This window comes from Oncorhynchus mykiss, chromosome 26 (genome assembly GCF_057628025.1).
Source record: "Oncorhynchus mykiss isolate SJ-2025 chromosome 26, ASM5762802v1, whole genome shotgun sequence".
Taxonomy (NCBI): Eukaryota; Metazoa; Chordata; class Actinopteri; order Salmoniformes; family Salmonidae; genus Oncorhynchus; species Oncorhynchus mykiss.
This window is the reverse complement of record NC_143047.1, coordinates 42,787,501-42,805,068: the sequence shown is the minus strand read 5'-3', so window position 1 is coordinate 42,805,068 and position 17,568 is coordinate 42,787,501. Positions and strand designations below refer to the sequence as shown.

At 45.2% G+C, this 17,568-nt stretch overlaps 1 protein-coding gene across 9 annotated transcripts in view; it reads right to left on the bottom strand.

Moving 5' to 3' along the window:
* The window catches only part of mapk6 (mitogen-activated protein kinase 6), a 29,404-nt gene extending 13,962 nt beyond the window's left edge, over positions 1-15,442 (bottom strand). For 3 of the 9 annotated variants that reach the window (XM_090223172.1, XM_090223164.1, XM_090223168.1), the window contains exons 1-3: positions 10,845-12,462; positions 5,190-6,137; positions 2,552-2,869 (exon numbers count right to left, since the gene is read on the bottom strand). Coding sequence is in view for 8 of the 9 variants with exons in the window: in XM_090223164.1 (XP_090079290.1) it covers positions 2,552-2,869; positions 5,190-5,426 (555 nt within the window). In the remaining variant the exon portion in view is untranslated. Of the gene's footprint in view, positions 1-2,551; positions 2,870-5,189; positions 6,138-10,638; positions 12,559-15,084 lie in introns of those variants that run through there. The other 6 variants (XM_090223166.1, XM_090223170.1, XM_090223165.1 and 3 more) reach the window with 5 other exon arrangements.
* Positions 15,443-17,568: the final 2,126 nt, after the last annotated feature.

Sequence of the window (17,568 nt, the reverse complement as noted above, 5' to 3'; positions counted from 1 at the left end):
AAGCCAATCAGGGCCCATCTCTAGTCATATTAAGCCAATCAGGGCCCATCTCTGGTCATATTAAGCCAATCAGGGCCCATCTCTGGTCATATTAAGCCAATCAGGGCCCATCTCTGGTCATATTAAGCCAATCAGGGCCCATCTCTGGTCATATTAAGCCAATCAGGGCCCATCTCTGGTCATATTAAGCCAATCAGGGCCCATCTCTGGTCATATTAAGCCAATCAGGGCCCATCTCTGGTCATATTAAGCCAATCAGGGCCCATCTCTGGTCATGTACAACACAGGACATGGAGTAGGTCTTGCTGAAGATATATACAAATATAAACTGGATGCTGATTGGCTAACAGCCGTGTTATATCAGACCGTATACCACAGGTATGACAAAACATACATTTTTACTGCCCTAATTGCATTAGTAACCAGGTTCTAACAGCAATAAGGCACCTCGGGGGTTTGTGGTATATGACCAATATACCACGGCCGAGGGCTGTATCCAGGCATTACGTCGTGCCATACACCACACCCTCTCGGGCCATATTGCTCAAATATGGCATCTATATAGATAGACACTATAGAATATCTATACATTGAGACGTGTGCAAGTTCTTGCCAGTGTCCCGACAGAGACCAAGGTTAGTTGCTGCAAATGGGCTGGTTCTTTATTTAGACAGAGTGAGCTGTACAAATAGCATGCAGAGAGGCAGAGCCAGCCAGCTACCCCAACAGCAGGGCAGCTTGGGCAGGCAGGGGCACGGAAGTCAAGTGGTTGCCCCCCCCCCCCTCCCCGTCCACTCAGGCCGTGTGTGTGTCCAGGCTCTCTGGATGGTACATGGAATGCGGCACCAAATGGCTGTGTCCACACACACACACACACACACACTTGAGCTTCTGCAGTCCACGGAAATACAAAAAGAGTTGACATCAGCAGAGGGTCTTTTCAATAGGCCGTTCCCTTACCTCCACCTCATCAAAACAAAACCTGCTTAGATAGGGAAAACACACAGCAGAACAGAGCTGCTATAGGGGCTAGGAGAGGCAGGAAGAGGAGGGAATGTCTGGCTAGAGACTGAAGATCGTGAGAAAATCTATCGAACTTCAAACAGGCACCTGTAGCGCGCACACACACACACACACACGGAAATGCCAGTTTCCTGCCATGTCCCCAACATGATTGCTATTCAAAGGAGAGAGTGTTCTCTAGTGATGCGTCATTGGAGAGTAGCGAGTCAACACTTGATCTGCGATATGAGCCACTAAAACCAGCTGCTTTTGGGCTGTGTGTGTGTGTGTGTGTGTGAAGCTGTGGCCTCGCAGTAAAAGACTCTGGCACGGGGCTGAGCAGTGTGTGTGAGAAAGTGTGAGGCCTAGCTAACTGTAAAAGTCCCGAGTGAATCCTGTGCTGTGCCAGAGAGAGAGGGCCGAGTCCCACACCAGACAGGCCCCGGTGATGACTAATCTAAGACACCTGTAGCTGCATGGTGACTACTCCACTCCTCAGCTCTCTCCTCACCTCTTTCTTCGTTCTTCTGTGACTCCTGCTCTCCCCTCGGAGTCCTGTCTAAAGAGCAGTGTAGGACTGGGGAAAGAGCCACCTCAACCTACATTCTCCCAAAGCCAGACAAATCAGCCTCATCTCCACATCTCTGAGGTTTGAACGCCTGACTGGTGCACAATATATACTACCACACAGCCTGGTCAGCCTGGTCAACACCACACAGCCTGGTCAACACCACACAGCCTGGTCAACACCACACAGCCTGGTCAGCCGGGTCAACAACCACACAGCCTGGTCAACACCACACAGCCTGGTCAACACCACACAGCCTGGTCAACAACCACACAGCCTGGTCAACAACCACACAGCCTGGTCAACAACCACACGGCCTGGTCAACAACCACACGGCCTGGTCAACAACCACACGGCCTGGTCAACAACCACACAGCCTGGTCAACAACCACACAGCCTGGTCAACAACCACACAGCCTGGTCAACACCACACAGCCTGGTCAACAACCACACAGCCTGGTCAACAACCACACAGCCTGGTCAACAACCACACAGCCTGGTCAACAACCACACAGCCTGGTCAACAACCACACAGCCTGGACAACACCACACAGCCTAGACAGCCTGGACAACACCACACAGCCTAGACAGCCTGGTCAACACCACACAGCCTGGTCAACACCACACAGCCTGGTCAACACCACACAGCCTGGTCAACACCACACAGCCTGGTCAACAGTCTAAACTCTCTCAGGATGTGGATGCAGCCTCCCACCCCTCAACGGAAATATTGGTTCCCAGGGCCCTTATCTCAGCGGAAGCATTTCCTCTGGGAAGGGAAACGGAGGCGCGACATCAGGAACTACCATACCTCCTTGTTAACTTCCTGCGGTGCAGTGTGGTGTGATAGGCTGATGGCGTCACCCGAGGGATTAGCCCAGTTGGTTTCTGGGCAATAAAGCCAGAACGCTAGGCATGGTTATTATGGTTATTACAGACAGTAATGACGTAGTTTAACTAGCCTCTGTTTTAGCCTCTTACCTTGTGTGAGTAGTGAGGATCCATGATCCGGGCCAGTCCAAAGTCTCCTATCTTCAGCACCAGGTCCTCTGTGTTGACGAACAAGTTGGCAGGCTTCAGGTCTCTGTGCAGTACGTTGGCAGAGTGGATGTACTTGAGGCCTCTCAGCAGCTGGTACATGAAGAGTCTGGCGTGGTCCTCAGAGAGTAGACCCCTCTCCAGGAGCTGACGCAGGTCTGTCTCCATGTACTCCTGGACGATGTACACAGAGTTCACCTCTGTCAGAGAGACTATGTCCTCTGTTAGGTGACGACCGCTGGGCCCAAGGGTCTCAAATACCTGGCAGAGGGAAGGTGTTCATATGTTAACATCAACTCATACGAGCAGACACACCTGCATGTTGTCTGTGTGTTCCTGACTGTGTACAGTGTAACTTCCATCCTGTCTGTTTAAGGACTAACTAGTGGGAGGTAGTCCAGCACTTGGAAGTGACTTGTATTGTTCGACTCAGGCCAAGTCGTATGACTGCAGAGTTTGACGTTGCAGTGTGACTTGAGCAAGGGGAGTCTCTCCCCCCCCCACCCCCTACTGTCTGCAGTGTTAGGAGCTGACCCATTTTCACTGTCTGCAGTGTTAGGAGCTGACCCATTTCCACTGTCTGCAGTGTTAGGAGCTGACCCATTTCCACTGTCTGCAGTGTTAGGAGCTGACCCATTTCCACTGTCTGCAGTGTTAGGAGCTGACCCATTTCCACTGTCTGCAGTGTTAGGAGCTGACCCATTTCCACTGTCTGCAGTGTTAGGAGCTGACCCATTTCCACTGTCTGCAGTGTTAGGAGCTGACCCATTTCCACTGTCTGCAGTGTTAGGAGCTGACCCATTTCCACTGTCTGCAGTGTTAGGAGCTGACCCATTTCCACTGTCTGCAGTGTTAGGAGCTGACCCATTTCCACTGTCTGCAGTGTTAGGAGCTGACCCATTTCCACTGTCTGCAGTGTTAGGAGCTGACCCATTTCCACTGTCTGCAGTGTTAGGAGCTGACCCATTTCCACTGTCTGCAGTGTTAGGAGCTGACCCATTTCCACTGTCTGCAGTGTTAGGAGCTGACCCATTTCACTGTCTGCAGTGTTAGGAGCTGACCCATTTCCACTGTCTGCAGTGTTAGGAGCTGACCCATTTCACTGTCTGCAGAGTTAGGAGCTGACCCATTCCACTGTCTGCAGTGTTAGGAGCTGACCCATTTCACTGTCTGCAGTGTTAGGAGCTGACCCATTTCCACTGTCTGCAGTGTTAGGAGCTGACCCATTTCACTGTCTGCAGAGTTAGGAGCTGACCCATTCCACTGTCTGCAGAGTTAGGAGCTGACCCATTCCACTGTCTGCAGTGTTAGGAGCTGACCCATTTCCACTGTCTGCAGTGTTAGGAGCTGACCCATTTCACTGTCTGCAGTGTTAGGAGCTGACCCATTTCCACTGTCTGCAGTGTTAGGAGCTGACCCATTTCCACTGTCTGCAGTGTTAGGAGCTGACCCATTTCACTGTCTGCAGTGTTAGGAGCGGACCCATTTCACTGTCTGCAGAGTTAGGAGCTGACCCATTTCCACTGTCTGCAGTGTTAGGAGCTGACCCATTTCCACTGTCTGCAGTGTTAGGAGCTGACCCATTTCCACTGTCTGCAGTGTTAGGAGCTGACCCATTTCCACTGTCTGCAGTGTTAGGAGCTGACCCATTTCCACTGTCTGCAGTGTTAGGAGCTGACCCATTTCCACTGTCTGCAGTGTTAGGAGCTGACCCATTTCCACTGTCTGCAGAGTTAGGAGCTGACCCATTCCACTGTCTGCAGTGTTAGGAGCTGACCCATTTCCACTGTCTGCAGAGTTAGGAGCTGACCCATTTCCACTGTCTGCAGAGTTAGGAGCTGACCCATTCCACTGTCTGCAGTGTTAGGAGCTGACCCATTTCCACTGTCTGCAGTGTTAGGAGCTGACCCATTCCACTGTCTGCAGTGTTAGGAGCTGACCCATTTCCACTGTCTGCAGTGTTAGGAGCTGACCCATTTCCACTGTCTGCAGTGTTAGGAGCTGACCCATTTCCACTGTCTGCAGTGTTAGGAGCTGACCCATTTCCACTGTCTGCAGTGTTAGGAGCTGACCCATTCCACTGTCTGCAGTGTTAGGAGCTGACCCATTTCCACTGTCTGCAGTGTTAGGAGCTGACCCATTCCACTGTCTGCAGTGTTAGGAGCTGACCCATTTCCACTGTCTGCAGTGTTAGGAGCTGACCCATTTCCACTGTCAGGAGCTGACCCATTTCCACTGTCTGCAGTGTTAGGAGCTGACCCATTTCCACTGTCTGCAGTGTTAGGAGCTGACCCATTTCCACTGTCTGCAGTGTTAGGAGCTGACCCATTTCCACTGTCTGCAGTGTTAGGAGCTGACCCATTTCCACTGTCTGCAGTGTTAGGAGCTGACCCATTTCCACTGTCTGCAGTGTTAGGAGCTGACCCATTTCCTCTGTCTGCAGTGTTAGGAGCTGACCCATTTCCACTGTCTGCAGTGTTAGGAGCTGACCCATTCCACTGCTGTTCTGACAAAAAGACATTTCCATATGAATGGCCAATATAAAGTATCGTACAGTTCGTTACAGCATTTCCTGTGTTACCTTGACGGTGTTGTCGTGGTCCAGCCTCCTGATGATCTTGATCTCTCTCAGGGCGTGTTTGACGCTCTGAGGATCCGTCAGAATGATCTTCTTCACCGCCACTCGTTTGTCGCAGTCCGTGTCGATGGCTGAGAACACCAGGCCGTTCCCTCCGTAGCCCAGAGGCTTCAGGTCCATGTAACGTGGGCCCAGGTCAAACCCGTGGATGTTCATCAGAGACTCAAACTTCTCCGCCATCTTGGATTTGGTGTTTTGACTAAGTTTGCGATTGACTTTGGGGGTTGTTCAATACAAAAATGGACAAACTGACTGGTAATAGGCTATAGGAGGTCTTGCCTGGTGTGTAACATTGTGAAAATAGAAAATGTGGATGGTATAACCCTTACAGAAGACTACTGTTTCCCCCTGTCTAACCCTCACAGAATCACACGGCTCTCGGACTCACAACCAGAGTAGAAAGTCATGTTTGTTTGACAAATGGAGCAAGTTTTTCCAGGCCTAATATGAATTACTTTTTCAAAATCAGTTTTTTGTTTGTTTGTTTGTTTGTTGTTTTTTGCAGCTTCTCCGGTTTTTAAACCGTTTTTAAACGTTTATAGTGTTTAACAGCCAGCAATAATGGAATGAACTCAAGAGGCCAATTCAACAACTACAACAGCATCTTGTTGCATCCTCACAGTGCAGATACATTCAGTGATAGACTCATCCTGTGTAGCTGCATTGATTACAATTGCGCCAAAAATAACTACAATTTTAAATTCTATTTTTTTTTTGTTGTTTTTTGTTGTTGTATTTACTCAAAATCTTCTTCCTGTTGAAACCACCGCTCATCCAAAAATGGTGTCTTGCCTTTTAGTCTTCACAGAGTAGTCTGGCCCTCAACAATCGGGTGGCTCAAGCTCACCACAGTCGCAATCAAAACTATCCTCCATTTTACATAGGGGTAACCTGAAACAGAAACAACACAATGCTTTAGGTCAGCAGTCAGACAACAATTAGACAATAGTAACACTGCCCACGGCTGGCTGACTGGACACAGTTCCATTCAGCCGTTTTAACAGCCTGACGTCCAACGGACTGAACAACTGTCACTGTCCAATTTAAGATGACCCAAAAGAGAAATACACGGAGAGAAATGCTAGCTAATACATGTCAAAACTTTCAAACTAGGGGTTTTTCATCCAATTGCCGACAGATTTTGCACACAAATATTCTAAAAAATCTGCATAAAAACAATATGCAAATTTTCCCACCAGAGTTTCCATCAAATTGACAAAAAAAAAGTTTCTCATCACATTTTCAACTCTACTGATGGTTTTCACAAAAAAAGATGTATAGCAAGTGTGTCCATTCTGGTATTGGCACGCTCACAGATACAGTGTGGGTACAGATACAGTGTGGGTACAGATACAGTGTGGGTACAGATACAGTGTGGGTACAGATACAGTGTGGGTATAGATACAGTGTGGGTATAAGACTATAATTGGATTATTATTCGACAAAAGAGCGAGATGATGTTTAGTTGTCAGACGGCAGCCAAGCATCGATGATCACGTCAACAGAATAAGACCCTTGATATTTATTGGAAAAATAGTCTTATATTTTAACTATTTGAGGAAAACGTCCAGTTTTAGTTTTAATAAACTTCTAAAAGAAAATAGCTACCTGGCTTTGTAATCCAGCCAAGTTGCAATAAAGACCATATGATCTGTGGAAAGTCGCTAGGCAGATGTTAGAATGGGCAAAACTAGTTTGGGAAAGGGGGATACCTAGTCAGTTGGAAAGGGAAAGGGGGGGTACCTAGTCAGTTGGAAAGGGAAAGGGGGGGTACCTAGTCAGTTGGAAAGGGAAAGGGGGGGTACCTAGTCAGTTGTACAACTGAATGCCTTCAACTGAAATGTGTCAGAGAGGTGCTGGGGGGCGGCCTTAATCCACATCTTTGGCGCCCGGGGGAAACACTGGGTTAACTGCCTTGCTCAGGGGCAGAATTACAGATTTTTACCTTGTCAGGTCAGGGATTCGATCCAGCAACCTTACGGTTACTGGCCCAACACTCTAACTTAAGCGACTGAGCGTTGGTATGATCGTCGGTGCCAGGCATGCTGGCTCCAGTATCTCAGAAACAGGCCGGCCTCCTAGACTTTTCACGCACGACTGTGTCTAGGGTTTACCGAGAACGGACAAACAAAAACACATCCAGTCCGCGCCCGTCCTGTGTCCAGTCAGCGCCCGTCCTGTGTCCAGTCAGCGCCCGTCCTGTGTCCAGTCAGCGCCAGTCCCATGTTGGGTTGCTATACGTTCGCGTTATACACCCACCCAACCACGCTCCTTTAAATTTAATGCCATACGTAACCGATCTTATGTAACAATACCAAACGTAACATATCATACTAATTCGAGTGTCCCGGATTTACTTTTACTATGTTACGTCTAATCGATGAGACCTGTCTGGGGGCAAAATCATGTAGTGTACAGTCGGGGCCAAAAGTTTTGAGAACGACACAAATATTAATTTTCACATAGTCTGCTGCCTCTGTTTGTATGATGGCAATTTGCATATACTCCAGAATGTTATGAAGAGTGATCAGATGCATTGCTATTAATTGCAAAGTACCTCTTTGCCATGCAAATGAACTGAATCCCCCCCAAAAAAACATTTCCACTGCATTTCAGCCCTGCCACAAAAGGACCAGCTGACATCATGTCAGTGATTCTCTCGTTGACACAGGTGTGAGTGTTGACGAGGACAAGGCTGGAGATCACTCTGTCATGCTGATTGAGTTCAAATAACAAGACTGGAAGCTTCAAAAGGAGGGTGGTGCTTGGAATCATTGCTCTTCCTCTGTCAACCATGGTTGCCTGCAAGGAAACACGTGCCGTTATCATTGCTTTGCACAAAAAGGGCTTCACAGGCAAGGATATTGCTGCCAGTAAGATTGCACCTAAATCAACCATTTATTTGATCCATCAAAAGGAGAGTGGTTCAATTGTTGGGAAGAAGGCTTCAGGGCGCCCAAGAAAGTCCAGCAAGCGCCAGGACCGTCTCCTAAAGTTGATTCAGCTGTGGGATCAGGGCACCACCAGTACAAAGCTTGCTCAGGAATGGCAGCAGGCAGGTTTGATTGCATCTGCACGCACAGTGAGGCAAAGACTTTTGGAGGATGGCCTGGTGTCAAGAAAGGCAGCAAAGAAGCCACTTCTCTCCAGGAAAAACATCAGGGACAGACTGATACTCTGCAAAAGGTACAGGGATTGGACTGCTGAGGACTGGGGTAAAGTCATTTTCTCTGATGAATCCCCTTTCCGATTGTTTGGGGAACCTGGAAAAAAGCTTGTCCAAAGACAAGATGAGCGCTACCATCCGTCCTGTGTCATGCCAACAGTAAAGCATCCTGAGACCATTCATGTGTCGGGTTGCTTCTCAGCCAAGGGAGTGGGCTCACTCACACAGCCATGAATAAAGAATGGTACCAACACATCCTCCGAGAGCAATTTCTCCCAACCATCCAGGAACAGTTGATGACGAACAATGCCTTTTCCAGCATGATGGAGCACCTTGCCATAAGGCAAAAGTGATAACTAAGTGGCTCGGGGATCAAAACATCGATATTTTGGATCCATGGCGAGGAAACTCCCCAGTCCTTAATCCCATTGAGAACTTGTGGTCAATCCTCAAGAGGCGGGTGGACAAACAAAAACCCACAAATTCTGACAAACTCCAAGCATTGATTATGCAAGAATGGGCTGCCATCAGTCAGGATGTGGCTCAGAAGTTAATTGACAGCATGCCAGGGCGGATTGCAGAGATCTTGAAAAAGAAGGGTCAACACTGCAAATATTGACTCTTTGCATCAACTTCACGTAATTGTCAATAAAAGCCTTTGACACTTATGAAATGCTTGTAATTATACTTCAGTATTTCATAGTAACATCTGACAAAAATATCTAAAGACACTGAAGCAGCAAACTTTGTGGAAATTAATATTTGTGTCATTCTCAAAACTTTTGGCCACAACTGTACACCTGGCTTAAATTGGACCTCCGACCTCACATAAAATAACAGTTTTTATAAAAAATACCTCTTTCAGCACCCAAAGAATAGCGTTAGCCTGCAATTACAGAGAACAATGTATGTAATTGCAGGCTATTCTTTGGGTAATGAAATCAGTAGTTTTTAATAAAAACTTCGTTTTAAATATGACTCTAGTGTTGCCAATTTAGCGACTTTGTTGCTAGATTTAGCAAGTCAGATCCTTCCAGCGACTTTTATTGGCAAGAGTATTTAGATACTTTTTAAAGGCTGCCCCAGTTACTTTTGGTTGATTTCATTATTTTAACTAGGCAAGTCAGTTCAGAACAAATTCTTATTTACAATGACCGTCTACCCAGGCCAAACCCGGACGAAGCTGGGCCAATTCTGCGCCGCTCTATGGTACTCCCAATCAAGGCCGGATGTGATGCAGCCTGGTTTCGAACCAGGTACTGCGGTGTCTTAGCGAGCTGCTCTCTACGTCACTCTGAGACCACTGCGCCACTCGGGATTTAGTGACTTCCGTGTTTGTGTACCCTGCCTGGCTAAACTCAGCTGCTCCTCCACTGAGGTAGCGCCACTCTAGCCTCTTGGTCCTCACCCCTCTGCTGCAGCGAGTGAAGTTAATTTATTAAATCGGCTCCTTGTCAAATGACACCACAGCTCTCTATAAGGCATAAACAATAATAACAAGTTAAAAAATAAAGTGTATACTATTTTTTTAAATGTGCATTTTAATGATGTAATGTCTCATTGCATGAGAGGACTGAGGGACAGCATAAACGTAAAAACAAATCCCTATTATGTCATCTAGGGACAAATGGACAAAAGCTACTTTTTTTCCTTTAAAAAAAATACAATAAATAAATGTTAACACTGCGCCGCTCAACTCCATAGTAAATCGTGGAGTTGAGTCGGCTGGTAAACTAGCTACTGTAGCATCATTCGCTAACTAGCGACACACTTTCTATCCAAAACGAAACCAGAAAAACACTCCGAAATGTTTAAATGTAAATAACATGGCGATAGCAGCTGGCCAACAAAACATGTTCGCCGTATTGCCGACTATAGGTTATTTTATGTGAAGATAACCACGTTATTACGATGAACTTTCTCCAGATAGCCACTGCTAGCCAAGTTAACCATGTGATCCCCCCCCCATTAAAGTCGTGAACCTCCGACTCCGGTGATAATTCGGGGAACAGACCCCCTAGTTGACTGTTCGCATTATCCTAACCTTACAGGGGGGAAATGAAATATCGTTGATATTCAGCCAAAGGCTTCTTCTATATAACGTTACGAATATATACAACGTTTTATCCACATATTTGGTCGATACGAGTGAGAGAGGTTTTCAACGATCCCCGTGACATGAACAAAGGCGCCCTGTTGTTGGCCAGAGGGTCTGAGCAGGCTAACCTCACAAGGCCGTCGCTAGTTAGCTTTATTCGGCTCCGTGGTCGTCCCTCAGAGGCATACAACAGCGGATCCTGCTCCCTCCTAACACAAAGCCGACGTCGAAAATATCACATCATCTGCCGTTTAAAAACATAATACGACCTTCCCACATAACAATACACTTATCCAACCAAACAAAACAAAAAAAATAGTATTGAATCACTTACTGTTCTCGTCCGTTTCATTTGATATAGCGATGTTTTTTTCAAAGCGATATAAGGTCGGGCTGCGCTCCGTCCGCACCGCGCTGCGAGTCTGTTACCATCGCCATTCAGACTGGCTGCCCGCGTCAGCGTCGGCGTCATTCAACAGACGTGGAGAACGGAGACGATGGGGAATCGGGCGGTAAATTCAAAATATCGGAATAAAACGAATATTTAGGGCGATTTTATCTTCTAATGTTTGTTTGATGTTATTTTACTGACTGTGTTTTTTGTTATGTTTTTTTTTTTTAAATAGTCTTAGTGTCCGAATAAACGGTTATTTTACGCTGTGGGCCCTGAAGTTATTGACAGCCAGCCAGGCAGAATCTTATCCTAAATAGATGGCCCCAATACAAAGGAAAAACACTAACAGGCCGCCATCACTATTGACTGGAGGATCAAAGCAGCCTTGGGAAACCTCAAACGCAAAACAGTTAAACATTAAGTAACAGTCATTAAAACAGTTAAAAATCATTTAACAGCCATTAAAAACAGTTAACATCTATTCATTATTAAACTGCTGATAGTTAGGATTATGTTAATTCAGAAGGTCATTGTTTTTAGACGTAGGTCTGTACATAAAATAATGCATAGGCCAAATTGACAACCTGTCATGTTCAGCCTATAGGCATATATAAAGCCTATAGCCTAAAATAATGCATAGCCTATAGGCCTAATTGACAATCATATTGAGCCTATATATATATATATATATATATATATATATATATAAAGCCTATATCTTATATTCATAGTAAACACAGCGACTATGCGGTTGAGTCTGACTGCTCAATGAAATCCTCATGTATTACATTTAAAGCAAAACACAGATCGATAGGCGGTATAAGCTTATCTTCACATCGAATTCAAATCAATCATTTAATCATGACCTATAGTTTTCTGTACTTCTCTCGCGTGTATTTTACCTGTTATTGACTGGGCACAGGTGTAGTCAGTGCCTGTTACGCTTGGACCATATGTCACACACAGTTGCTGAGACGGAGGATTATATTTATATTTTCAAAATATTAAAAAAATATATATTCAAAATCAACACTCAAGAGAGATACTAATATTTGTGTCAACTTCCAAGCAAGTCAGTCAGACAAGACAGACACACTTGTTTTGGAAATCCTTCTGCTTGCGAAGGACTGCGGAGGTGCTGCCGTTGTTTTTCATCCTTCAGCAGCAATGCAGTGTTTTCTGAGTTTGGCCTAAATGCTATTTTCAGATTATGGTACACAGTACTGGGTTATTAGCCGCGTTAGAGGTAAAAGTCCCTCGGAAAGGTTACTGGTGCTGCGCGAGGATTTAGATAGTCCATCTGTCATGATGCGCAGGGCTTGTCGCCTTTTTCTGCTGGTTTTTTTTTTGTCTTCTTTTTTTCCCCGACTGGCGGTATGTGGAATCTCTCGCACTGCGATCTACCTACATCCTTCCGAAAATAATATTCCGAATAAAGGAATAAAAATCACACAGAAATAAAACAGAATAGCCAAAATATTCGGATCCAGAGATATCCAGATAGATTCTGCAGGTCTGGGGTCCTTGTCTGCTATGCAGTAGCTTCACCAGTCAGTCTGTGAGCCAGTGTGATGTAACAACATCAGCACAGGCAGCACCAGAGCAGGGGAGAGCGGCGGGGAAGGAGGATATGTAGGATATGTTGATGAATGAACGAGCAACAGAATCGGCCAGTTTAATGAGAGGACCGGAAGAGGCCGGACGCGGAAGCAGCAGGAGCAATGTGGTAGGTTGCTCCCATCAACTGCAGTGTCCATCAGCAGGGCCAGCAGACCATGTGAAGAGCCGTGTGGCTGAGAATGCTGCAGAACGTTACCTGACCCAGCCTGGGATGATGATGATGATGATGTAGACTAGTGGGATGGAGAGACTGGAAGGATGCTCAGTCTATTATGCGACAGACATGGTGAGGTGAGCATTTTGAGACCATGTCCAAGGAGCAGGCTACAGATCAGCTTCTCTAGGTCAGTTCCATATGAAGGTGTAAAGAAAAGTAGCTGAATGGAATTCTGACCAATGGTACAAATTGCCTACGTTCACACATAAATCAATAACTATGACATAGATCAATAACTACCGTAATATATAGATGAATCACTACGGTAATATATAGATCAATCACTACGGTAATATATAGATCAATCACTACAGTAATATATAGATGAATCACTACGGTAATATATAGATCAATCACTACGGTAATATATAGATCAATCACTACAGTAATATATAGATCAATCACTATGGTAATATATAGATCAATCACTACGGTAATATATATATCAATAACTACAGTAATATATAGATGAATCACTACGGTAATATATAGATCAATCACTATGGTAATATATAGATCAATCACTACGGTAATATATAGATCAATCACTACGGTAATATATAGATCAATCACGACGGTAATATATAGATCAATCACTACAGTAATATATAGATGAATCACTACGGTAATATATAGATCAATCACTACGGTAATATATAGATCAATCACGACGGTAATATATAGATCAATCATTACGGTAATAAATAGACCAATCACTACGGTAATATATAGATCAATCATTACGGTAATAAATAGACCAATCACTACGGTAATATATAGATCAATCACTACGGTAATATATAGATCAATCACTACGGTAATATATAGATCAATCACTACGGTAATATATAGATCAATCACGACGGTAATATATAGATCAATCACTACAGTAATATATAGATGAATCACTACGGTAATATATAGATCAATCACTACGGTAATATATAGATCAATCACTACAGTAAGACATAGATCAATACCTGTGGTATAGATCAATACCTGTGGTCTAAGGCACTGCATCTCAGTGCAAGTGGTATCACTACAGTCCCTGGTTCGATTCTAGGCTGTATCACATCCAGCTGTGATTGGGAGTCCCATAGGACGACGCACAATTGGCCCAGCTTCGTCTGGGTTTTGGCGGGGTACACTTTACCCCACCCCCCCCCCCCACCCAAGGTTAGTCTACAGTATCATTTGTTGAGTCCCTTAGACTTCCCCTCAAAAAACATTCATATTGTATATTCATATTGTCATTCATATTGTCAACCTGCTGAGGGGAGCTGAAGTAGTAGGATATCCATCACACTAGCTTATGTAACTAGCTTATGTAACTAGTTTATGTAACTAATGTAACTAAGGTAACTATTGTAACTGATGTAGCTAATGTAACTAATGTTGCTAATGTAACTAATGTAACTATTGTAACTGATGTAGCTAATGTAACTAATGTTGCTAATGTAACTAATGTAACTAATGTAACTAATGTTGATCTGTTGAAACTGAAGCCGTAGCACCACACAGATGGTCAGTATGAAGTAGCACCATAGATAGTGGGAGCTGGATTTGACAAAACAAAGCTACCGTGACTTTGATATCACATTTAAACTCTATCCTAATGCACACAGGGACAACACACCTGTGTCTACACTGTTACCACAGAACCACTTTGTATCGATGTGCTGTGCTTTACGGGCTGAGAAATCCCTGTCTGAGTCCCGGGATGCATTACAAATAGCACCCTAGGGCATAGGGGTCTATTTGGGACTTCATTCCAGTGTTAGTTCATCTGCACAGAACGTTCTCTGTCCTCGGAGTGTGAAGAGTGGTTTCTGACTGCCGTGTCTCCAAGGAGACGTGAAAATTCTGTTTACACCCGTCTGTCACCTTATATGCTGCTGTGATGATGACAGCGGGCATAATCACAAAGGAAGCTCATCACAAGCCTGCCTGCATGCCTGTCTTTCTGAGTGCCTGCTTGTCTGCCTTTCTGCCTGCCTCAGCCTCGACTCATGCTTCCAGCTCACCATATCTCACCACAGAGAGAGAAAGAGAGAGAAAAAGACAGACATACAGAGATCTCTAGCGCTCGTTGTTCATCTACAATCGTGAAAAACTAAACTGCTATTCGGCTGAAACAGACAGTCACAGGATCTTGCCCAGCCAACAAACCTCTCATGTCTCTTAGACTCTCCTACACGCCCAGCCAACAAACCTCTCATGTCTCTTAGACTCTACTATATGCCCATAGAACACTTCAACCAGAGTCCCTCTGCACTTATACTGTTCTTCTGCCTTGTTCAACTTAGTCTGTAACTTGATATTACAGCCGTCTATCTCTCTTACCATGGTTGAAATCCTCCTGGAGTGTCAGGAACGCCATGGTACAGAACAGCAGTTAATCCATACAGTTATGTACTAAAGAAAGAGACCAATATCCAACTGTCCAACACGGCTTGTCCCACAGTCCACAGGGCTTTACAGTAGCACCTCAGCAGCCAGGAAAAGGGAAGTAGACAGTTGCCAGACAGACAGTCCACTAGTAGCCTGTGGAGTGATACAGTACTATGTAGAAATAGATTGTCACAGTCTTGGTGATATGTTGTGTTGCTCCATGTGAGTCAGTCTGGGTTGGGAGGTGGAGCTCCATGAAGAGTACATGTAGGCTGAACATGGAGAGAGAGAGAGAGAAAGAGAGAGAGAGAGAGGGGGGGGGAGGGAGGAGCAGAGGGGGGATGGGGGAGGAAGGGGGAGAGAGAGAAAGGGAGTGAGGGGGAGGAGCAAAGGAGCGAATGAGAGAGGGGGAAGAGAGAGGGAGGGGGAGAGACAGGGGGGGAGAAGGAGGAGAGAGAAAAAAGAGAGGGAGGGAGCGAGGGAGACTGAAGGGGGAGGAGAGAGAAAGTAGAGATGGAGAGAGAGAGGGACATTAAGAGAGAGGGAGGAGAGAGGGAGAGTGGGGGGAGGAGTCTAAGCTGAATATGGTTAGATCTGTCACTGTCACAATGCCTGTTAGACCACTGCCTGTTAGATACTCTCTCTCTCTCTCTCTCTCTCTCTCTCTCTCTCTCTCTCTGTCTCTCCCTCCATCTCTCTGTCTCTCACTGCATCTCTCTCTCTCTCTCTCTCTCTCTCTCTCTGTCTCTCCCTGCATCTCTCTCTCTCTCTCTCTCTCTCCCTGCATCTCTCTCTCTCTCTCTCTCTCTCTCTCTCTCTCCCTCTCTCTCTGTCTCTCCCTGCATCTCTCTCTGTCTCTCCCTGGATCTCTCTCTCTCTCTCTCTCTCTCTCTCTCTCTCTCTCTCTCTCTCTCTCTCTCTCTCTCTCTCTCCCTGCATCTCTCTCTCTCTGCTGCTTCCTGACGACATAGAGTTTATGACTTCTTATCTTCATGTGATTGTGTTAGTTGCATGTGTGAGGAGTGAGGTTGCTGTATAATCATACCATATTCATTTCCTTAATACTCTTCTTTTGCAAAGGGCAGTGCAGAGATGCTTTTATCACGTGGTATCTGTTGTGGTACATATATAGTACCAGTCACAAGTTTGGACACACCTAATGCCAAGAGTGTGCAAAGCTGTCAACATATGAAATACATTTAGATTTTTTCACCACTTTTTTTGGTTAGTACATGATTCCATATGTGTTATTTCATAGTGTTGATGTATTCACTATTATTCTACAATGTAGAAAATAGTACAAATAAAGAAAAACCCTTGAATGAGTAGGTGTGTCCAAACTTTTGACTGGTAACTGTTTAGTCATTTCGTCCTGTCTTTGTGTGGCTGGCGTGAGAATGGAGAAAGGGTGTTGGGTGTGTTGGTGTGATGTTACAGGGTAGTAATATGATGGTAGTGGTGTGTTGGTGTGGTGTTACAGGGTAGTAATATGATGGTAGTGGTGTGTTGGTGTGGTGTTACAGGGTAGTAATATGATGGTAGTGGTGTGGTGTTACAGGGTAGTAATATGATGGTAGTGGTGTGGTGTTACAGGGTAGTAATATGATGGTAGTGGTGTGGTGGTGTGGTGTTACAGGGTAGTAATATGATGGTAGTGGTGTGGTGTTACAGGGTAGTAATATGATGGTAGTGGTGTGGTGGTGTGGTGTTACAGGGTAGTAATATGATGGTAGTGGTGTGGTGTTACAGGGTAGTAATATGATGGTAGTGGTGTGTTGGTGTGATGTTACAGGGTAGTAATTTGATGGTAGTGGTGTGTTGGTGTGGTGTTACAGGGTAGTAATATGATGGTAGTGGTGTGGTGTTACAGGGTAGTAATATGATGGTAGTGGTGTGGTGTTACAGGGTAGCAATATTATAGTATAGTATAATATAGTAATATGATGGTAGTGGTGTGTTGGTGTGGTGTTACAGGGTAGTAATATGATGGTAGTGGTGTGTTGGTGTGGTGTTACAGGGTAGTAATATGATGGTAGTGGTGTGGTGTTACAGGGTAGCAATATGATGGTAGTGGTGTGTTGGTGTGGTGTTACAGGGTAGTAATATGATGGTAGTGGTGTGGTGTTATAGGGTAGTAATATGATGGTAGTGGTGTGTTGGTGTGGTGTTACAGGGTAGTAATATGATGGTAGTGGTGTGTTGGTGTGGTGTTACAGGGTAGTAATATGATGGTAGTGGTGTGGTGTTACAGGGTAGTAATATTAGTCTGTTATTAGCTCTCAGACAGACTGACCGACTTGACATGCAGCCATTTGGGACAGGCACTACATCTTCTAAAGCCAGAAACAATTGGTATAGACTAGTGGGTAAACAACTGGTATAGACTAGTGGGTAAACAACTGGTATAGACTAGTGGGTTAACAACTGGTATAGACT